The sequence below is a fragment of the Tachypleus tridentatus genome, chromosome 3 (genome assembly GCF_004210375.1).
Source record: "Tachypleus tridentatus isolate NWPU-2018 chromosome 3, ASM421037v1, whole genome shotgun sequence".
Taxonomy (NCBI): domain Eukaryota; kingdom Metazoa; phylum Arthropoda; class Merostomata; order Xiphosura; family Limulidae; genus Tachypleus; species Tachypleus tridentatus.
The window spans coordinates 1,186,702-1,211,439 of NC_134827.1; the positions used below are offsets into that span (position 1 = coordinate 1,186,702).

Below are 24,738 nucleotides of genomic sequence, written 5' to 3' on the forward strand. Positions count from 1 at the left end.
AGAAGCTGTGAAATTATAGTAATAATATTGTTATCCAAAGGATGCGTAAGCAGATATCTTAATGGAGTAAGATTTGAAAGAAAGAAGCTGTGAAATTATAGTAATAATATTGTTATCCAAAGGATGCGTAAGCAGATATCTTAATGGAGTAAGATTTGAAAGAAAGAAGCTGTGAAATTATAGTAATAATATTGTTATCCAAAGGATGCGTAAGCAGATATCTTAATGGAGTAAGATTTGAAAGAAAGAAGCTGTGAAATTATAGTAATAATATTGTTATCCAAAGGATGCGTAAGCAGATATCTTAATGGAGTAAGATTTGAAAGAAAGAAGCTGTGAAATTATAGTAATAATATTGTTATCCAAAGGATGCGTAAGCAGATATCTTAATGGAGTAAGATTTGAAAGAAAGAAGCTGTGAAATTATAGTAATAATATTGTTATCCAAAGGATGCGTAAGCAGATATCTTAATGGAGTAAGATTTGAAAGAAAGAAGCTGTGAAATTATAGTAATAATATTGTTATCCAAAGGATGCGTAAGCAGATATCTTAATGGAGTAAGATTTGAAAGAAAGAAGCTGTGAAATTATAGTAATAATATTGTTATCCAAAGGATGCGTAAGCAGATATCTTAATGGAGTAAGATTTGAAAGAAAGAAGCTGTGAAATTATAGTAATAATATTGTTATCCAAAGGATGCGTAAGCAGATATCTTAATGGAGTAAGATTTGAAAGAAAGAAGCTGTGAAATTATAGTAATAATATTGTTATCCAAAGGATGCGTAAGCAGATATCTTAATGGAGTAAGATTTGAAAGAAAGAAGCTGTGAAATTATAGTAATAATATTGTTATCCAAAGGATGCGTAAGCAGATATCTTAATGGAGTAAGATTTGAAAGAAAGAAGCTGTGAAATTATAGTAATAATATTGTTATCCAAAGGATGCGTAAGCAGATATCTTAATGGAGTAAGATTTGAAAGAAAGAAGCTGTGAAATTATAGTAATAATATTGTTATCCAAAGGATGCGTAAGCAGATATCTTAATGGAGTAAGATTTGAAAGAAAGAAGCTGTGAAATTATAGTAATAATATTGTTATCCAAAGGATGCGTAAGCAGATATCTTAATGGAGTAAGATTTGAAAGAAAGAAGCTGTGAAATTATAGTAATAATATTGTTATCCAAAGGATGCGTAAGCAGATATCTTAATGGAGTAAGATTTGAAAGAAAGAAGCTGTGAAATTATAGTAATAATATTGTTATCCAAAGGATGCGTAAGCAGATATCTTAATGGAGTAAGATTTGAAAGAAAGAAGCTGTGAAATTATAGTAATAATATTGTTATCCAAAGGATGCGTAAGCAGATATCTTAATGGAGTAAGATTTGAAAGAAAGAAGCTGTGAAATTATAGTAATAATATTGTTATCCAAAGGATGCGTAAGCAGATATCTTAATGGAGTAAGATTTGAAAGAAAGAAGCTGTGAAATTATAGTAATAATATTGTTATCCAAAGGATGCGTAAGCAGATATCTTAATGGAGTAAGATTTGAAAGAAAGAAGCTGTGAAATTATAGTAATAATATTGTTATCCAAAGGATGCGTAAGCAGATATCTTAATGGAGTAAGATTTGAAAGAAAGAAGCTGTGAAATTATAGTAATAATATTGTTATCCAAAGGATGCGTAAGCAGATATCTTAATGGAGTAAGATTTGAAAGAAAGAAGCTGTGAAATTATAGTAATAATATTGTTATCCAAAGGATGCGTAAGCAGATATCTTAATGGAGTAAGATTTGAAAGAAAGAAGCTGTGAAATTATAGTAATAATATTGTTATCCAAAGGATGCGTAAGCAGATATCTTAATGGAGTAAGATTTGAAAGAAAGAAGCTGTGAAATTATAGTAATAATATTGTTATCCAAAGGATGCGTAAGCAGATATCTTAATGGAGTAAGATTTGAAAGAAAGAAGCTGTGAAATTATAGTAATAATATTGTTATCCAAAGGATGCGTAAGCAGATATCTTAATGGAGTAAGATTTGAAAGAAAGAAGCTGTGAAATTATAGTAATAATATTGTTATCCAAAGGATGCGTAAGCAGATATCTTAATGGAGTAAGATTTGAAAGAAAGAAGCTGTGAAATTATAGTAATAATATTGTTATCCAAAGGATGCGTAAGCAGATATCTTAATGGAGTAAGATTTGAAAGAAAGAAGCTGTGAAATTATAGTAATAATATTGTTATCCAAAGGATGCGTAAGCAGATATCTTAATGGAGTAAGATTTGAAAGAAAGAAGCTGTGAAATTATAGTAATAATATTGTTATCCAAAGGATGCGTAAGCAGATATCTTAATGGAGTAAGATTTGAAAGAAAGAAGCTGTGAAATTATAGTAATAATATTGTTATCCAAAGGATGCGTAAGCAGATATCTTAATGGAGTAAGATTTGAAAGAAAGAAGCTGTGAAATTATAGTAATAATATTGTTATCCAAAGGATGCGTAAGCAGATATCTTAATGGAGTAAGATTTGAAAGAAAGAAGCTGTGAAATTATAGTAATAATATTGTTATCCAAAGGATGCGTAAGCAGATATCTTAATGGAGTAAGATTTGAAAGAAAGAAGCTGTGAAATTATAGTAATAATATTGTTATCCAAAGGATGCGTAAGCAGATATCTTAATGGAGTAAGATTTGAAAGAAAGAAGCTGTGAAATTATAGTAATAATATTGTTATCCAAAGGATGCGTAAGCAGATATCTTAATGGAGTAAGATTTGAAAGAAAGAAGCTGTGAAATTATAGTAATAATATTGTTATCCAAAGGATGCGTAAGCAGATATCTTAATGGAGTAAGATTTGAAAGAAAGAAGCTGTGAAATTATAGTAATAATATTGTTATCCAAAGGATGCGTAAGCAGATATCTTAATGGAGTAAGATTTGAAAGAAAGAAGCTGTGAAATTATAGTAATAATATTGTTATCCAAAGGATGCGTAAGCAGATATCTTAATGGAGTAAGATTTGAAAGAAAGAAGCTGTGAAATTATAGTAATAATATTGTTATCCAAAGGATGCGTAAGCAGATATCTTAATGGAGTAAGATTTGAAAGAAAGAAGCTGTGAAATTATAGTAATAATATTGTTATCCAAAGGATGCGTAAGCAGATATCTTAATGGAGTAAGATTTGAAAGAAAGAAGCTGTGAAATTATAGTAATAATATTGTTATCCAAAGGATGCGTAAGCAGATATCTTAATGGAGTAAGATTTGAAAGAAAGAAGCTGTGAAATTATAGTAATAATATTGTTATCCAAAGGATGCGTAAGCAGATATCTTAATGGAGTAAGATTTGAAAGAAAGAAGCTGTGAAATTATAGTAATAATATTGTTATCCAAAGGATGCGTAAGCAGATATCTTAATGGAGTAAGATTTGAAAGAAAGAAGCTGTGAAATTATAGTAATAATATTGTTATCCAAAGGATGCGTAAGCAGATATCTTAATGGAGTAAGATTTGAAAGAAAGAAGCTGTGAAATTATAGTAATAATATTGTTATCCAAAGGATGCGTAAGCAGATATCTTAATGGAGTAAGATTTGAAAGAAAGAAGCTGTGAAATTATAGTAATAATATTGTTATCCAAAGGATGCGTAAGCAGATATCTTAATGGAGTAAGATTTGAAAGAAAGAAGCTGTGAAATTATAGTAATAATATTGTTATCCAAAGGATGCGTAAGCAGATATCTTAATGGAGTAAGATTTGAAAGAAAGAAGCTGTGAAATTATAGTAATAATATTGTTATCCAAAGGATGCGTAAGCAGATATCTTAATGGAGTAAGATTTGAAAGAAAGAAGCTGTGAAATTATAGTAATAATATTGTTATCCAAAGGATGCGTAAGCAGATATCTTAATGGAGTAAGATTTGAAAGAAAGAAGCTGTGAAATTATAGTAATAATATTGTTATCCAAAGGATGCGTAAGCAGATATCTTAATGGAGTAAGATTTGAAAGAAAGAAGCTGTGAAATTATAGTAATAATATTGTTATCCAAAGGATGCGTAAGCAGATATCTTAATGGAGTAAGATTTGAAAGAAAGAAGCTGTGAAATTATAGTAATAATATTGTTATCCAAAGGATGCGTAAGCAGATATCTTAATGGAGTAAGATTTGAAAGAAAGAAGCTGTGAAATTATAGTAATAATATTGTTATCCAAAGGATGCGTAAGCAGATATCTTAATGGAGTAAGATTTGAAAGAAAGAAGCTGTGAAATTATAGTAATAATATTGTTATCCAAAGGATGCGTAAGCAGATATCTTAATGGAGTAAGATTTGAAAGAAAGAAGCTGTGAAATTATAGTAATAATATTGTTATCCAAAGGATGCGTAAGCAGATATCTTAATGGAGTAAGATTTGAAAGAAAGAAGCTGTGAAATTATAGTAATAATATTGTTATCCAAAGGATGCGTAAGCAGATATCTTAATGGAGTAAGATTTGAAAGAAAGAAGCTGTGAAATTATAGTAATAATATTGTTATCCAAAGGATGCGTAAGCAGATATCTTAATGGAGTAAGATTTGAAAGAAAGAAGCTGTGAAATTATAGTAATAATATTGTTATCCAAAGGATGCGTAAGCAGATATCTTAATGGAGTAAGATTTGAAAGAAAGAAGCTGTGAAATTATAGTAATAATATTGTTATCCAAAGGATGCGTAAGCAGATATCTTAATGGAGTAAGATTTGAAAGAAAGAAGCTGTGAAATTATAGTAATAATATTGTTATCCAAAGGATGCGTAAGCAGATATCTTAATGGAGTAAGATTTGAAAGAAAGAAGCTGTGAAATTATAGTAATAATATTGTTATCCAAAGGATGCGTAAGCAGATATCTTAATGGAGTAAGATTTGAAAGAAAGAAGCTGTGAAATTATAGTAATAATATTGTTATCCAAAGGATGCGTAAGCAGATATCTTAATGGAGTAAGATTTGAAAGAAAGAAGCTGTGAAATTATAGTAATAATATTGTTATCCAAAGGATGCGTAAGCAGATATCTTAATGGAGTAAGATTTGAAAGAAAGAAGCTGTGAAATTATAGTAATAATATTGTTATCCAAAGGATGCGTAAGCAGATATCTTAATGGAGTAAGATTTGAAAGAAAGAAGCTGTGAAATTATAGTAATAATATTGTTATCCAAAGGATGCGTAAGCAGATATCTTAATGGAGTAAGATTTGAAAGAAAGAAGCTGTGAAATTATAGTAATAATATTGTTATCCAAAGGATGCGTAAGCAGATATCTTAATGGAGTAAGATTTGAAAGAAAGAAGCTGTGAAATTATAGTAATAATATTGTTATCCAAAGGATGCGTAAGCAGATATCTTAATGGAGTAAGATTTGAAAGAAAGAAGCTGTGAAATTATAGTAATAATATTGTTATCCAAAGGATGCGTAAGCAGATATCTTAATGGAGTAAGATTTGAAAGAAAGAAGCTGTGAAATTATAGTAATAATATTGTTATCCAAAGGATGCGTAAGCAGATATCTTAATGGAGTAAGATTTGAAAGAAAGAAGCTGTGAAATTATAGTAATAATATTGTTATCCAAAGGATGCGTAAGCAGATATCTTAATGGAGTAAGATTTGAAAGAAAGAAGCTGTGAAATTATAGTAATAATATTGTTATCCAAAGGATGCGTAAGCAGATATCTTAATGGAGTAAGATTTGAAAGAAAGAAGCTGTGAAATTATAGTAATAATATTGTTATCCAAAGGATGCGTAAGCAGATATCTTAATGGAGTAAGATTTGAAAGAAAGAAGCTGTGAAATTATAGTAATAATATTGTTATCCAAAGGATGCGTAAGCAGATATCTTAATGGAGTAAGATTTGAAAGAAAGAAGCTGTGAAATTATAGTAATAATATTGTTATCCAAAGGATGCGTAAGCAGATATCTTAATGGAGTAAGATTTGAAAGAAAGAAGCTGTGAAATTATAGTAATAATATTGTTATCCAAAGGATGCGTAAGCAGATATCTTAATGGAGTAAGATTTGAAAGAAAGAAGCTGTGAAATTATAGTAATAATATTGTTATCCAAAGGATGCGTAAGCAGATATCTTAATGGAGTAAGATTTGAAAGAAAGAAGCTGTGAAATTATAGTAATAATATTGTTATCCAAAGGATGCGTAAGCAGATATCTTAATGGAGTAAGATTTGAAAGAAAGAAGCTGTGAAATTATAGTAATAATATTGTTATCCAAAGGATGCGTAAGCAGATATCTTAATGGAGTAAGATTTGAAAGAAAGAAGCTGTGAAATTATAGTAATAATATTGTTATCCAAAGGATGCGTAAGCAGATATCTTAATGGAGTAAGATTTGAAAGAAAGAAGCTGTGAAATTATAGTAATAATATTGTTATCCAAAGGATGCGTAAGCAGATATCTTAATGGAGTAAGATTTGAAAGAAAGAAGCTGTGAAATTATAGTAATAATATTGTTATCCAAAGGATGCGTAAGCAGATATCTTAATGGAGTAAGATTTGAAAGAAAGAAGCTGTGAAATTATAGTAATAATATTGTTATCCAAAGGATGCGTAAGCAGATATCTTAATGGAGTAAGATTTGAAAGAAAGAAGCTGTGAAATTATAGTAATAATATTGTTATCCAAAGGATGCGTAAGCAGATATCTTAATGGAGTAAGATTTGAAAGAAAGAAGCTGTGAAATTATAGTAATAATATTGTTATCCAAAGGATGCGTAAGCAGATATCTTAATGGAGTAAGATTTGAAAGAAAGAAGCTGTGAAATTATAGTAATAATATTGTTATCCAAAGGATGCGTAAGCAGATATCTTAATGGAGTAAGATTTGAAAGAAAGAAGCTGTGAAATTATAGTAATAATATTGTTATCCAAAGGATGCGTAAGCAGATATCTTAATGGAGTAAGATTTGAAAGAAAGAAGCTGTGAAATTATAGTAATAATATTGTTATCCAAAGGATGCGTAAGCAGATATCTTAATGGAGTAAGATTTGAAAGAAAGAAGCTGTGAAATTATAGTAATAATATTGTTATCCAAAGGATGCGTAAGCAGATATCTTAATGGAGTAAGATTTGAAAGAAAGAAGCTGTGAAATTATAGTAATAATATTGTTATCCAAAGGATGCGTAAGCAGATATCTTAATGGAGTAAGATTTGAAAGAAAGAAGCTGTGAAATTATAGTAATAATATTGTTATCCAAAGGATGCGTAAGCAGATATCTTAATGGAGTAAGATTTGAAAGAAAGAAGCTGTGAAATTATAGTAATAATATTGTTATCCAAAGGATGCGTAAGCAGATATCTTAATGGAGTAAGATTTGAAAGAAAGAAGCTGTGAAATTATAGTAATAATATTGTTATCCAAAGGATGCGTAAGCAGATATCTTAATGGAGTAAGATTTGAAAGAAAGAAGCTGTGAAATTATAGTAATAATATTGTTATCCAAAGGATGCGTAAGCAGATATCTTAATGGAGTAAGATTTGAAAGAAAGAAGCTGTGAAATTATAGTAATAATATTGTTATCCAAAGGATGCGTAAGCAGATATCTTAATGGAGTAAGATTTGAAAGAAAGAAGCTGTGAAATTATAGTAATAATATTGTTATCCAAAGGATGCGTAAGCAGATATCTTAATGGAGTAAGATTTGAAAGAAAGAAGCTGTGAAATTATAGTAATAATATTGTTATCCAAAGGATGCGTAAGCAGATATCTTAATGGAGTAAGATTTGAAAGAAAGAAGCTGTGAAATTATAGTAATAATATTGTTATCCAAAGGATGCGTAAGCAGATATCTTAATGGAGTAAGATTTGAAAGAAAGAAGCTGTGAAATTATAGTAATAATATTGTTATCCAAAGGATGCGTAAGCAGATATCTTAATGGAGTAAGATTTGAAAGAAAGAAGCTGTGAAATTATAGTAATAATATTGTTATCCAAAGGATGCGTAAGCAGATATCTTAATGGAGTAAGATTTGAAAGAAAGAAGCTGTGAAATTATAGTAATAATATTGTTATCCAAAGGATGCGTAAGCAGATATCTTAATGGAGTAAGATTTGAAAGAAAGAAGCTGTGAAATTATAGTAATAATATTGTTATCCAAAGGATGCGTAAGCAGATATCTTAATGGAGTAAGATTTGAAAGAAAGAAGCTGTGAAATTATAGTAATAATATTGTTATCCAAAGGATGCGTAAGCAGATATCTTAATGGAGTAAGATTTGAAAGAAAGAAGCTGTGAAATTATAGTAATAATATTGTTATCCAAAGGATGCGTAAGCAGATATCTTAATGGAGTAAGATTTGAAAGAAAGAAGCTGTGAAATTATAGTAATAATATTGTTATCCAAAGGATGCGTAAGCAGATATCTTAATGGAGTAAGATTTGAAAGAAAGAAGCTGTGAAATTATAGTAATAATATTGTTATCCAAAGGATGCGTAAGCAGATATCTTAATGGAGTAAGATTTGAAAGAAAGAAGCTGTGAAATTATAGTAATAATATTGTTATCCAAAGGATGCGTAAGCAGATATCTTAATGGAGTAAGATTTGAAAGAAAGAAGCTGTGAAATTATAGTAATAATATTGTTATCCAAAGGATGCGTAAGCAGATATCTTAATGGAGTAAGATTTGAAAGAAAGAAGCTGTGAAATTATAGTAATAATATTGTTATCCAAAGGATGCGTAAGCAGATATCTTAATGGAGTAAGATTTGAAAGAAAGAAGCTGTGAAATTATAGTAATAATATTGTTATCCAAAGGATGCGTAAGCAGATATCTTAATGGAGTAAGATTTGAAAGAAAGAAGCTGTGAAATTATAGTAATAATATTGTTATCCAAAGGATGCGTAAGCAGATATCTTAATGGAGTAAGATTTGAAAGAAAGAAGCTGTGAAATTATAGTAATAATATTGTTATCCAAAGGATGCGTAAGCAGATATCTTAATGGAGTAAGATTTGAAAGAAAGAAGCTGTGAAATTATAGTAATAATATTGTTATCCAAAGGATGCGTAAGCAGATATCTTAATGGAGTAAGATTTGAAAGAAAGAAGCTGTGAAATTATAGTAATAATATTGTTATCCAAAGGATGCGTAAGCAGATATCTTAATGGAGTAAGATTTGAAAGAAAGAAGCTGTGAAATTATAGTAATAATATTGTTATCCAAAGGATGCGTAAGCAGATATCTTAATGGAGTAAGATTTGAAAGAAAGAAGCTGTGAAATTATAGTAATAATATTGTTATCCAAAGGATGCGTAAGCAGATATCTTAATGGAGTAAGATTTGAAAGAAAGAAGCTGTGAAATTATAGTAATAATATTGTTATCCAAAGGATGCGTAAGCAGATATCTTAATGGAGTAAGATTTGAAAGAAAGAAGCTGTGAAATTATAGTAATAATATTGTTATCCAAAGGATGCGTAAGCAGATATCTTAATGGAGTAAGATTTGAAAGAAAGAAGCTGTGAAATTATAGTAATAATATTGTTATCCAAAGGATGCGTAAGCAGATATCTTAATGGAGTAAGATTTGAAAGAAAGAAGCTGTGAAATTATAGTAATAATATTGTTATCCAAAGGATGCGTAAGCAGATATCTTAATGGAGTAAGATTTGAAAGAAAGAAGCTGTGAAATTATAGTAATAATATTGTTATCCAAAGGATGCGTAAGCAGATATCTTAATGGAGTAAGATTTGAAAGAAAGAAGCTGTGAAATTATAGTAATAATATTGTTATCCAAAGGATGCGTAAGCAGATATCTTAATGGAGTAAGATTTGAAAGAAAGAAGCTGTGAAATTATAGTAATAATATTGTTATCCAAAGGATGCGTAAGCAGATATCTTAATGGAGTAAGATTTGAAAGAAAGAAGCTGTGAAATTATAGTAATAATATTGTTATCCAAAGGATGCGTAAGCAGATATCTTAATGGAGTAAGATTTGAAAGAAAGAAGCTGTGAAATTATAGTAATAATATTGTTATCCAAAGGATGCGTAAGCAGATATCTTAATGGAGTAAGATTTGAAAGAAAGAAGCTGTGAAATTATAGTAATAATATTGTTATCCAAAGGATGCGTAAGCAGATATCTTAATGGAGTAAGATTTGAAAGAAAGAAGCTGTGAAATTATAGTAATAATATTGTTATCCAAAGGATGCGTAAGCAGATATCTTAATGGAGTAAGATTTGAAAGAAAGAAGCTGTGAAATTATAGTAATAATATTGTTATCCAAAGGATGCGTAAGCAGATATCTTAATGGAGTAAGATTTGAAAGAAAGAAGCTGTGAAATTATAGTAATAATATTGTTATCCAAAGGATGCGTAAGCAGATATCTTAATGGAGTAAGATTTGAAAGAAAGAAGCTGTGAAATTATAGTAATAATATTGTTATCCAAAGGATGCGTAAGCAGATATCTTAATGGAGTAAGATTTGAAAGAAAGAAGCTGTGAAATTATAGTAATAATATTGTTATCCAAAGGATGCGTAAGCAGATATCTTAATGGAGTAAGATTTGAAAGAAAGAAGCTGTGAAATTATAGTAATAATATTGTTATCCAAAGGATGCGTAAGCAGATATCTTAATGGAGTAAGATTTGAAAGAAAGAAGCTGTGAAATTATAGTAATAATATTGTTATCCAAAGGATGCGTAAGCAGATATCTTAATGGAGTAAGATTTGAAAGAAAGAAGCTGTGAAATTATAGTAATAATATTGTTATCCAAAGGATGCGTAAGCAGATATCTTAATGGAGTAAGATTTGAAAGAAAGAAGCTGTGAAATTATAGTAATAATATTGTTATCCAAAGGATGCGTAAGCAGATATCTTAATGGAGTAAGATTTGAAAGAAAGAAGCTGTGAAATTATAGTAATAATATTGTTATCCAAAGGATGCGTAAGCAGATATCTTAATGGAGTAAGATTTGAAAGAAAGAAGCTGTGAAATTATAGTAATAATATTGTTATCCAAAGGATGCGTAAGCAGATATCTTAATGGAGTAAGATTTGAAAGAAAGAAGCTGTGAAATTATAGTAATAATATTGTTATCCAAAGGATGCGTAAGCAGATATCTTAATGGAGTAAGATTTGAAAGAAAGAAGCTGTGAAATTATAGTAATAATATTGTTATCCAAAGGATGCGTAAGCAGATATCTTAATGGAGTAAGATTTGAAAGAAAGAAGCTGTGAAATTATAGTAATAATATTGTTATCCAAAGGATGCGTAAGCAGATATCTTAATGGAGTAAGATTTGAAAGAAAGAAGCTGTGAAATTATAGTAATAATATTGTTATCCAAAGGATGCGTAAGCAGATATCTTAATGGAGTAAGATTTGAAAGAAAGAAGCTGTGAAATTATAGTAATAATATTGTTATCCAAAGGATGCGTAAGCAGATATCTTAATGGAGTAAGATTTGAAAGAAAGAAGCTGTGAAATTATAGTAATAATATTGTTATCCAAAGGATGCGTAAGCAGATATCTTAATGGAGTAAGATTTGAAAGAAAGAAGCTGTGAAATTATAGTAATAATATTGTTATCCAAAGGATGCGTAAGCAGATATCTTAATGGAGTAAGATTTGAAAGAAAGAAGCTGTGAAATTATAGTAATAATATTGTTATCCAAAGGATGCGTAAGCAGATATCTTAATGGAGTAAGATTTGAAAGAAAGAAGCTGTGAAATTATAGTAATAATATTGTTATCCAAAGGATGCGTAAGCAGATATCTTAATGGAGTAAGATTTGAAAGAAAGAAGCTGTGAAATTATAGTAATAATATTGTTATCCAAAGGATGCGTAAGCAGATATCTTAATGGAGTAAGATTTGAAAGAAAGAAGCTGTGAAATTATAGTAATAATATTGTTATCCAAAGGATGCGTAAGCAGATATCTTAATGGAGTAAGATTTGAAAGAAAGAAGCTGTGAAATTATAGTAATAATATTGTTATCCAAAGGATGCGTAAGCAGATATCTTAATGGAGTAAGATTTGAAAGAAAGAAGCTGTGAAATTATAGTAATAATATTGTTATCCAAAGGATGCGTAAGCAGATATCTTAATGGAGTAAGATTTGAAAGAAAGAAGCTGTGAAATTATAGTAATAATATTGTTATCCAAAGGATGCGTAAGCAGATATCTTAATGGAGTAAGATTTGAAAGAAAGAAGCTGTGAAATTATAGTAATAATATTGTTATCCAAAGGATGCGTAAGCAGATATCTTAATGGAGTAAGATTTGAAAGAAAGAAGCTGTGAAATTATAGTAATAATATTGGATGCGTATCAGATATCTTAAAGTAAGATTTGAAAGTAAGCTGTGAAATTATAGTAATATTACCAAAGGATGCGTAAGCAGATATCTTAATGGAGTAAGATTTGAAAGAAAGAAGCTGTGAAATTATAGTAATAATATTGTTATCCAAAGGATGCGTAAGCAGATATCTTAATGGAGTAAGATTTGAAAGAAAGAAGCTGTGAAATTATAGTAATATTACCAAAGGATGCGTAAGCAGATATCTTAATGGAGTAAGATTTGAAAGAAAATATTGTTATCCAAAGAAAGCTGTGAAATTATAGTAATAATATTGTTATCCAAAGGATGCGTAAGCAGATATCTTAATGGAGTAAGATTTGAAAGAAAGAAGCTGTGAAATTATAGTAATAATATTGTTATCCAAAGGATGCGTAAGCAGATATCTTAATGGAGTAAGATTTGAAAGAAAGAAGCTGTGAAATTATAGTAATAATATTGTTATCCAAAGGATGCGTAAGCAGATATCTTAATGGAGTAAGATTTGAAAGAAAGAAGCTGTGAAATTATAGTAATAATATTGTTATCCAAAGGATGCGTAAGCAGATATCTTAATGGAGTAAGATTTGAAAGAAAGAAGCTGTGAAATTATAGTAATAATATTGTTATCCAAAGGATGCATAAGCAGATATCTTAATGGAGTAAGATTTGAAAGAAAGAAGCTGTGAAATTATAGTAATAATATTGTTATCCAAAGGATGCGTAAGCAGATATCTTAATGGAGTAAGATTTGAAAGAAAGAAGCTGTGAAATTATAGTAATAATATTGTTATCCAAAGGATGCGTAAGCAGATATCTTAATGGAGTAAGATTTGAAAGAAAGAAGCTGTGAAATTATAGTAATAATATTGTTATCCAAAGGATGCGTAAGCAGATATCTTAATGGAGTAAGATTTGAAAGAAAGAAGCTGTGAAATTATAGTAATAATATTGTTATCCAAAGGATGCGTAAGCAGATATCTTAATGGAGTAAGATTTGAAAGAAAGAAGCTGTGAAATTATAGTAATAATATTGTTATCCAAAGGATGCGTAAGCAGATATCTTAATGGAGTAAGATTTGAAAGAAAGAAGCTGTGAAATTATAGTAATAATATTGTTATCCAAAGGATGCGTAAGCAGATATCTTAATGGAGTAAGATTTGAAAGAAAGAAGCTGTGAAATTATAGTAATAATATTGTTATCCAAAGGATGCGTAAGCAGATATCTTAATGGAGTAAGATTTGAAAGAAAGAAGCTGTGAAATTATAGTAATAATATTGTTATCCAAAGGATGCGTAAGCAGATATCTTAATGGAGTAAGATTTGAAAGAAAGAAGCTGTGAAATTATAGTAATAATATTGTTATCCAAAGGATGCGTAAGCAGATATCTTAATGGAGTAAGATTTGAAAGAAAGAAGCTGTGAAATTATAGTAATAATATTGTTATCCAAAGGATGCGTAAGCAGATATCTTAATGGAGTAAGATTTGAAAGAAAGAAGCTGTGAAATTATAGTAATAATATTGTTATCCAAAGGATGCGTAAGCAGATATCTTAATGGAGTAAGATTTGAAAGAAAGAAGCTGTGAAATTATAGTAATAATATTGTTATCCAAAGGATGCGTAAGCAGATATCTTAATGGAGTAAGATTTGAAAGAAAGAAGCTGTGAAATTATAGTAATAATATTGTTATCCAAAGGATGCGTAAGCAGATATCTTAATGGAGTAAGATTTGAAAGAAAGAAGCTGTGAAATTATAGTAATAATATTGTTATCCAAAGGATGCGTAAGCAGATATCTTAATGGAGTAAGATTTGAAAGAAAGAAGCTGTGAAATTATAGTAATAATATTGTTATCCAAAGGATGCGTAAGCAGATATCTTAATGGAGTAAGATTTGAAAGAAAGAAGCTGTGAAATTATAGTAATAATATTGTTATCCAAAGGATGCGTAAGCAGATATCTTAATGGAGTAAGATTTGAAAGAAAGAAGCTGTGAAATTATAGTAATAATATTGTTATCCAAAGGATGCGTAAGCAGATATCTTAATGGAGTAAGATTTGAAAGAAAGAAGCTGTGAAATTATAGTAATAATATTGTTATCCAAAGGATGCGTAAGCAGATATCTTAATGGAGTAAGATTTGAAAGAAAGAAGCTGTGAAATTATAGTAATAATATTGTTATCCAAAGGATGCGTAAGCAGATATCTTAATGGAGTAAGATTTGAAAGAAAGAAGCTGTGAAATTATAGTAATAATATTGTTATCCAAAGGATGCGTAAGCAGATATCTTAATGGAGTAAGATTTGAAAGAAAGAAGCTGTGAAATTATAGTAATAATATTGTTATCCAAAGGATGCGTAAGCAGATATCTTAATGGAGTAAGATTTGAAAGAAAGAAGCTGTGAAATTATAGTAATAATATTGTTATCCAAAGGATGCGTAAGCAGATATCTTAATGGAGTAAGATTTGAAAGAAAGAAGCTGTGAAATTATAGTAATAATATTGTTATCCAAAGGATGCATAAGCAGATATCTTAATGGAGTAAGATTTGAAAGAAAGAAGCTGTGAAATTATAGTAATAATATTGTTATCCAAAGGATGCGTAAGCAGATATCTTAATGGAGTAAGATTTGAAAGAAAGAAGCTGTGAAATTATAGTAATAATATTGTTATCCAAAGGATGCGTAAGCAGATATCTTAATGGAGTAAGATTTGAAAGAAAGAAGCTGTGAAATTATAGTAATAATATTGTTATCCAAAGGATGCATAAGCAGATATCTTAATGGAGTAAGATTTGAAAGAAAGAAGCTGTGAAATTATAGTAATAATATTGTTATCCAAAGGATGCGTAAGCAGATATCTTAATGGAGTAAGATTTGAAAGAAAGAAGCTGTGAAATTATAGTAATAATATTGTTATCCAAAGGATGCATAAGCAGATATCTTAATGGAGTAAGATTTGAAAGAAAGAAGCTGTGAAATTATAGTAATAATATTGTTATCCAAAGGATGCGTAAGCAGATATCTTAATGGAGTAAGATTTGAAAGAAAGAAGCTGTGAAATTATAGTAATAATATTGTTATCCAAAGGATGCGTAAGCAGATATCTTAATGGAGTAAGATTTGAAAGAAAGAAGCTGTGAAATTATAGTAATAATATTGTTATCCAAAGGATGCGTAAGCAGATATCTTAATGGAGTAAGATTTGAAAGAATGAAGCTGTGAAATTATAGTAATAATATTGTTATCCAAAGGATGCATAAGCAGATATCTTAATGGAGTAAGATTTGTGATAAAGAAGCTATGAAATTATAGTAATATTACTGTTATCCAAAGGATGCGTAAGCAGATATCTTTATGGAGTAAGATTTGTGAAAAAGAAGCTATGAAATTATAGTAATATTACTGTTATCCAAAGGATGCGTAAGTAGATATCTTTATGGAGTGAGATTTGAAAAAAAGAACCCTTGAACCTCAAGTATTAACAATTCTGACGTAGAAAACTAAATAAGACATTAAGAACTCTAAACTTAAGATACTTAAGAAATAAAGTTTAAAACAGCTTTACGGAAGAGAAAAAATTAATAAAAATAGATCATGTTTAGCAAGTTTGACTTCTTGCTAGTTAAAGAAGAGGGCAAAGAGTGAAAAAGCAAAACTTTTTTACTTACCAGAACTTTCACTGGACAAGTTAATTGTGGTTAGTTCTTGAACCCAATTACACATAGTTTGTTTCTTTGTTTTTGAAATTTTGCGCAAAGCTTGTCGAAGGCTACTTGCGCTAGCCGTCCTCAATTTAGAAGTGATAGACTAGAAGGAAAGCAGTTAGTCAACACCACTTACTGCCAACTCTTGGACTACACTTTTACCAAGGAAAAATGGAGCTGATCGTAAGTTTATAACACCATCACAACTGAAATGGCGAGTAATGAGTAGTCGCAACCCGCAGGTAGTGAGTCGAACGCACCAACCATCAAATCATGCTAAGCCTTACCTTGCACATGTAACGAGTACTTAAAGTACTTTATAGGTTCTTAATAAAAGAACCTAAATATTTGACCAAAAGCGTAACTGAAAAGACCGTTATTCAAAATAAATCCTTGTACCAGTAATTTCAATGATGTGTCTTGAAAGACTTTTCAATCGCCTAAATATTTAAAACCTTTTGAAACCTTTAAATATTAATTAAAATGTTTGAAAAGTGATTAAACTCCAGCGAAACGTTTTAAGAGTTTTGAGAATATTTTGTTTTATCAATTAATTAAAGTTCTTTTAGGAAGTTGATCTAGCACTCGGTCCTTTTACCGTTACGCATGAGCGGAATGAAATTGTTAGCTTCAGTTTTCCCTTGTTGATGGATTCAGTTGTTATCCTTACGAACAGATTTGAAAAGAGACATCTCATTTTTCAGTACTTTCTAGCACTGGATTGGCAGGTATGTTGTAAATAGGTATAGACTGTTTATAGTTTTTGTCAGTTGTTTTAGGCATGTATTTATATAATATTCAACTGCATTTTTACAAAGCACATTTTTACAAAACATACAAGAAAAAACAACAAGAACAAAAAAACAAGCAAGGAAAATCAGGCCTTGTGTTTTCTCTAACGGAAATTATTTCAAGTTATTTTAAGTTAAAAGTTTTAGCAGTTGTAATTATTATAAAACAATTGTTTGTTATGTATACCATGTATCTGAAATAGAAAATGCATTGTTGTGTATTAAAATCTGTAGAATACATTGTTCTATGTTAAAATCTGTAAAATACATTGTTGTATGTTAAAATCTGTAGAATGATTATGTATAACTAAGCGATCTTAAGATATATTAAATGAACAACAGTTCTAACAGTTGATGCTTTTTAATGCTGTTCAACAAACCTTCTAGTGCTATTAACAAGTTATAAATTTTGGTAATAGTGATAGCAGTGATTTACAGTTTGTTATTACATGGAATACAAAAGGAAAAAAAACTTATCGTAATATATTGTGACATCATCATTGTGGAAATCTGCGTAGGATTGTATTGTAAGCACACAGAAATGCTATACAAAATTAATCAATAACTAATGAAACTATTTGAATTTTGAATCTCGCCAGGTATGGATGGCTCTTTTTGTTGCCCTGATTTTAATGGCTGTTACTGATACCATCTTGAATGTCATCACGAAACGATCAAAATCGTCCTCGTTTTACACCCAACTAACAAATTCCTTATGGAATTTTGTAACATGTCTTCTTCAACAAGGTACGACAATACGGTCTTACAATAACTTTTCAAAATTATTTTATTTCTGATGGGAAGTTTGCATTTAAATCGTCACACAGGAAATTTATGCATTGTAACACGAAGTAGTTATATATTGGTCTAGTAAAAATGGATTTGTAGGTGGTTTTTTTTTTCCCATTGAGACACATTGCCCTCCAATGAATTATATGGCACCAGAATCTAAAATCGTGAACGCAACATTGTATATGCTAAACAGTGGTAATAGAGTTCCGAAAAATTCATTGCATTGGTCTTGATGTGTTACTGTGTACGATGCACAGCAATGATGGCAAATAAAGCGATAAACAGCAGAAACGTGATTGAAGTGTAGGAATATTTAACTTTTAACACAAACACACTGTTCAAACTAAATTACGGTTGGTTTTAAACAGATTTTTATGACACTTATGAATGAAATATTCTCAAAATTTATTTTCATTTCAAATAAATAAAATAGGCGAATATTAGCCGAAAAGGAAAATGGGGTGTAACATATTTGAATATATGTTGATAATACTACAAATAAATTAAATGTAAAAATAATTTTTTGTGTAAGGTTTTAACTTTTAAAATTATTTTAGCAGTCCACGAAAATCGCTGTCAGGCTTGGAAGTAGAATGCTAGAGTATTAACTTATATTAGATAATGCATATGGCGCAAACGTCTAAACATGAAATACTATAAATTACATGTTTATAACAGAACGTTAAAGATATTACCTGCTAACAAGAGTGTGTTCAAAAGACATCCACTTGCAAAGCATTTAGGTGTTTGGGTAATGTGTTTTGTGATGTTAGACCCACAACGTTTGTTTGTAGTTAAACACAAAGCTACATAATGGACTATCTGTGGTCTGCCATCATAGGTATCGAAACCTGGTTTCTAGCTTTATAAGTCTCCAGACATATCGTTGTGCCAATGGGGGGAAAGCGACACAAACCATGTACTTTGTGGTAAGAACAGGCTGTTGTATTTGGATTTACGTTTTATTTAACGTGTATAATAACTACTTTCTTGAGTTGTTTTATGTGTGCTTGCAAACAGATTGATACAAGAATGAAATATTCATGTTCCATTTATTAGTAAGTTGTGGATGACTGTTACGTATTATAATTTATTTCGGACGAGTCTCCGATTTATTACGTTACGTATTAATATTTCAAGTTGCCGGAAACTTGAATTTGGACTTATAAGTTAATTAAATGTTAATATGTATTAAATTTATAATATTTTCCAACAGGACTGTTAAAAATAATTTTCTCTTTTAACATAAATATGTTATAATATACAAACAAAATAAAAACAATAAAATTTATAATAACGGTTATTACCAACAGTTGTAACAAATGATGGTTTATATGCAAGAGTTTTACAAACTTACAAACAATACTGAGTCTTATAGTCGGTCTAGAACTGAATATTTTATTGACGATCTAAGTCCACGAGAAGCAAATTAATTCTGAGTTGATTGTCACACATCTTCCTTAAGCAAGCTAACTTGATTGGCCTCATAAGTTGATTTTTCCGGCGAAGATATCTTATGTCCTCGTTGGAAAATTAACGTCTGAGATTAATTCAGTGAAGGACAGTTATGTTCGAAACCTACAAACGTTCCTTGTTCAGTTCTGCAGTTTCCGATTAATAGGCGTTAATCACAGCTATTGCTTCCCAATATTATTATTATTTCTCTCAGCTACTAAGCTTTTATATGAAACATGCGACATTGTTGAAGTTTGAACAATGTTCGAAAACGCTTTAGCATTATCGTTAAACAAATATTGTTGATCCTTACTCTCAAGAATCTTCTACAAATTTCGAGAACAGGCAGTAGTTGCACAAATACAGTCAAAATATACTTCACATGCAAAAACGAAAACTATACTGAAATAAATGTAGGTATTAAAATAAATGTATAATGGCAAATTTGTATTTTGTATTTTGATCGAAACCCTTACAGCAATTGACCTAGATGAAGTACGTAACTTAAATTATTTTATTCTATTCAAGATGTTTATAGAATGGGATAAGTTAATTCCTTTTTTTGGCTTAGTGCAAGGATTTAGTCTAAATAAAATCCATAAGTTGACGAATAGCTCGTAAAATAACACAGATACTAAAAACGGCCAGGGTTCTCAACTGAAGTCCTGTATTTTCTATTATATGTATGATTAATAATACTTCCTTCCTTGAAACTCTACTGTAGTTGTTAAAGTAACACGAAGTTTAACGTATTTATTAATACCACTGAATATCTTTCATTTACCTATGTTTTGCAATAAAGGATTGTTTTTTTGGTTTCAATTGAGATGTTAGATTACTGATGCTTATCTGTTGTTTATTAAAGCTATTGAAAAACAGTAACATTAGTTCAAAATGTTTATTTTTTCGTCCTGGGAACTTTCCGGATTTAATTCGTAGCTTTCGGCATTGCATATGAGCGTGTATGTGTTTTCTTAGCATAAAGCCACTTCGGGCTATCTGCTGTGTCTTCCGAAGATAACAGAACCTCTGATTTTAAGATTGCAAATTTTAAGACTTATTAGTGTCCCACGGGGGAGGGGGACATCGTATATGAATTAAGCACTAGATAGCTGACCCTGCAGTAGACTTGGCATCTGTGCTAACATATTTTATTGTTTTGAGTGTTTGTTAATTTTTATTTTTGTTATTATTATTTATATCTCATCGCCAGCATTCCAGCTGCTTGTCTCCAAATATGTAAATATCTTGTCTGGACACAGTTTTATATTGTTTGTTTGTTTTTGAATTTCGCTCAAAGCTACACGAAGGCTATCTGCGCTAGCCGTCTCTAATTTAGCAGTGTACGACTAGAGGGAAGGCAGCTAGTCATCACCACTCACCGCCAACTCTTGGGGTACTCTTTTACCAACGGATAGTGGAATTGAGCGATACACTATAACGCCGCCATCGCTGAAAGGGCGGGCATGTTTGGTGCGATCGCGATACAAACTTGCGATCCTCAGATTACGAGCCGAACGCCTTAACCCACCTGGCCATACCGGGCCCAGCTTTATATTTTGGACAACAAATAATTATCACTATACTGACATGGTGTATTTTAATTCAAGTTGCCCCTCAAGGGGCGCAGCAGTATGTCTTAGACTTACACCTCTAGAAACCGGGCATAGATTCTAGTGGTGGGCTTAGAACAGATAACCCACTAAATAGTTCTGTGATTAATTTTAAAAAAATCACATTTTTTATCTACAAAAGAAAAAAAACACATTGAATGTGATTTAACATGGAAACTGCAAACACTGTTCTATCCATTAACATCAGTTATTTTGCGCTATTAAAGGTTTAACGATTGGGTTTCTGAAGCTATGGTTTAGTGATATAATATTTAAAAAAATCTTTTCATCAGGTAAATTCAAACGTTCACAGACATGACTATATAATTATATGGAAATATTTCTAATACTACTTTGTTAGAGAGTTAACAAAATTATTGTAATCCGTGAGACCATTTTCTCCATCTTTCTGTTTCGTGTCTAGTGGACAAAGCATGTCTGTCCATTTAAAACACAAATTCATTTAACAATAAAGTTAGTTGATTCTTACTGTGTTGTTGTATTAAGGGCCAGAGTCCACTCCACGAAGAACGTGGAACAGGTGTTTGTACGGTGTCTGGTTGCTGGTAGTGATGGTGGTGTTTTCAGCTTTCGGAGGGCAACTGAGGGCTTTGTTGTTAATTAAGAGCTCCAATCTTTTGATTGACAACCTGGAAGAGCTAGTGGAGACCCGTGACCTACAGCCATTGATTCTGAACGGAGGATCTTTCCATGACGTTCTACAGGTATTTTGTTATAAGGCAGGATGAAAATAATTACAAGAGTTGAGTTTTATTCTCTCCATTTTGTGCACACTTTAGATTGGAAACTACTGTTGTCACCATTAAACCAGATAAGACCTAGCATTGAGGGAAAGCTATCGTTATTAAACCAGATAAGACCTAGCATTGAGGGAAAGCTATCGTTTTTAAATCAGATAAGACCTAGCACTAAGGGAAAACTATCGTTATTAAACCGGATAAGACCTAGCATTCAGGGAAAGCTATCGTTTTAAAGCAGATAAGGCCTAGCATTGAAGGAAAGCTACCGTTTTTAAAGCAGATAAGGCCTAGCATTGAGGGACAGCTATCGTTATTAAACCAGATAAGGCCTAGCAAATCATAGAAAACTAATAGTTTATGACGTGATTGCAAATGAATCCACAACCTATTAAACCAAATTTAGGTAAACCAGGCATGAGGACAGTTGTAATAAGTTTTCTGTTAACGACAGTTACTTAAACTGCCAAAAAGTATCTATTTTTTGTTTGATGAATCTTTTTATGAAAAAAACTACAGAACTATGTTATTTTCACACTTATATATATATACTTGTTTTTTTGAGAGTTATTATGTCTTAGAAGAAGGTAATTCAAAATTAGGAAAGTATTTGTCTAAAAGTGAAAACAAAAAAAAGCAATATTGAAAACATGAAACTCACGAAAAACATGCGCAATGCAAATTGAATTTTAAAGTGTGCGCTATTCCCGCACTCGTATTACAAACATTTAATACTGTATTTCGAATTACCAAAGGTAGTCTATTAAAAGGTTACAAACCGTACAGAATTAATACAAGTTGTTTTTGCCCTGCTAGTAGTGCTCGAATTAGAGAGTAACGCGGGGATACGCTAACCTCCATTTCTCTAATTTGGCATTTTCTCTATCCCATTTCTTGTGCATCTCGATTACAATTCCAAACAATGGGAAACTATCACCCTTTTATGCGTGAATGTACCCTCAAGGACTTGGCATGGCTAGGTGGTTAAGGCACTTGATTCGTAATCTGAGGGTCGCGGGTTCGAATTCCTGTCACACCAAACATGCTTGCCCTTTCATCCGTGGGGGCGTTATAATGTGACGGTCAATCGCACTCTTCGTTGGTAAAAGAGTAGCCCAAGAGTTGGCGGGGGGTGGTGATGACTAACTACATTCCGTCTAATCTTACACTGCTAAATTAGGGACGGCTAGCGAAGATAGCTCTTGTGTAGCTTTGTGTGAAATTAAAAAAACAAACAAACGTACCCTCACTTCGAGCACTGTTTACTAGTGCGAGTGAAGAAATTAGCGTCGTGAACAGCACTAGAACTAATTAAAAATCGTATTTAAATGTAATTATTTGAAACTGTTGTTCGTGGCTTCCGCTAATGATAAAAGTCTGAATTTTCCCAGTATTTTAACTGTATCATTCAGTCCAATATTCTTAACAGTATAAGAATAAACATGAAGTTGAAATTACATAAACATTTGGCGACATCATTCAGTTGTCCTCCAATGGGACAGCGATAAGTCTTCGGATTTACAACGTTAGAACCAGGAGTTGATTCCCCTCGGTAGAAATAGCAGATAGCTCGATGTATAAAGAAACAAGTTTCATTTAGTTTAATAATTTAAGAATAATCATAAAGTTAAATTACATAAAAATTTTGTTACATCATTCACTTCAAAACTCTTAATAGTTTAAGAATAAACATAAGGTTAAAATTACACGAACGCTTCGCTACATCATTCAGTTTAATACTCATAATAGTTTAAGAATAAACATAAGGTTGAAAAAGCAGGAACATTTTGCTTTAATAACGCATACAAATTACATTAACGAGAATCAAACAGGGACTATTTGACACTTGTTTGGAGAGAACCAATGTTTTAGTAGCTGTTGTAGCTAATAGATTAGTGTATAATGTCCTCCTTAGTCCTTATATCTAAGGACTGTTATTCTACGTGTAAAATATTTAACTGATATACACGTATTCCCCTGAATAACAACTACACAAATTACACCATTTTTTGTTTTATTTTGTAGAAAAGCAACGAGGGTACTTTGAATGAGAGGCTGCTGACAAGAACTGAACAAGGTCATGGTCTTAAGTCATTTTCCCAACTGCTCTCAGATCCAGTCTTTGACTCAATTGAAAGAGGAAGTCACGCCGTTATAACGAACCTAGATGCAATTCGTTTTGGTTTATCACAAAGAGCCTCTAAAAAAAATAGTTGCAGTGCCTATGTTGTTGACGAGACGATTTTTAACCAAGCCTACTCAGTAGCATTTTCAAAACAGCTAAATAGAACACTGGTGGAGAAATTCAACAAACTGTAATTACTTTAAGTATTTTATAGTGATAATGATTACGTATGCTTCGATGAACTGAACAAATCAGTTTAATTTCTGAGAAACAGGGACGCTAGCCAATTGGGGCCCTAAGCAGACATATTTTTGACGCTTCAACAATGGTCCATAAAGAGATATATTTTCGGACGCCTCAACCACTCTATAAAAGTACTAATTGTAATGTTTTCATGAACCCAAAATAAGCTAACACCACACACATTCAAACTCACTTGTTGCAAAGTCATTTCTAACCACATATTAACAACACTGTCCCCTCATAATGCACACTGTGTGTACGTGTATTGTATTTAGTAACCAATTAGCATCTTGCTTCTGCAATTTTCAAACGAACTTTCGTCACTGAGTAAGTGTAAGTGTATTTTTAGATCGTTTTGTTGAAGACACCTTTTTTGCAAATGTCTGGGAACTTGAGAGGATAGAAAACAGGGTTCGATACTCCTGGTGGGCAGAGCACAGATAGCCATTTGTGTAGCTTTGTGCTTAGTATCAAACAAACAAACAAACTGATGAAAAAATATATACCCGTGGCATGGGTGTCTTTGGAGCTACTCAGGGCCCTAAGCAATCTGATTATGTTTAGCGCCGTCACTTTTGGAAAATTCGCTATTTTTAGAACCTTTTTAAAATAAAAACAGTTCTTGTCTCTTTACATGTGTATAAAAGTATTTCCATGGATAGGTGATGAATATAATACAAAAAATGTTCTGAGAACGTTTACTCGATCACAAACATTTAGGTGACTTAAACAAATAAAAAAGAAAAAACACAATAAAGTTATAGAAAACAAAAGAAAAACCTATTTAAACCATAAGTTTGTCAGATAATTCTCCGTAACAAAAACTGGACTCGAAAGTAAAAGATTGCGAAAGGTAATGTCTGAAAATAACCATTAATAACAACTTACTTAATTAAGCAAGTA

General features: G+C 30.9%; 1 protein-coding gene across 1 annotated transcript; it reads left to right on the forward strand.

Moving 5' to 3' along the window:
- The first annotated feature begins 21,250 nt into the window (after positions 1-21,250).
- On the forward strand, positions 21,251-23,786 carry LOC143247902 (uncharacterized). The gene is made up of 2 exons (XM_076496453.1): positions 21,251-21,434; positions 23,493-23,786. The coding sequence occupies exons 1-2, from the start codon at positions 21,282-21,284 to the stop codon at positions 23,784-23,786; spliced, it is 447 nt and encodes a 148-aa protein (XP_076352568.1). The 5' UTR covers positions 21,251-21,281.
- Positions 23,787-24,738: the final 952 nt, after the last annotated feature.

What these genes read in the sequence shown, in the direction of transcription:
- LOC143247902 (XM_076496453.1), top strand. Translation starts at nt 21,282, where the DNA reads ATGGTGGTGTTTTCAGCTTTCGGAGGGCAACTGAGGGCTTTGTTGTTA. An exon ending in CTTTCCATGACGTTCTACAG is followed by an intron (nt 21,435 to 23,492) that starts GTATTTTGTTAT and finishes TTTATTTTGTAG; the next exon opens with AAAAGCAACGAGGGTACTTT.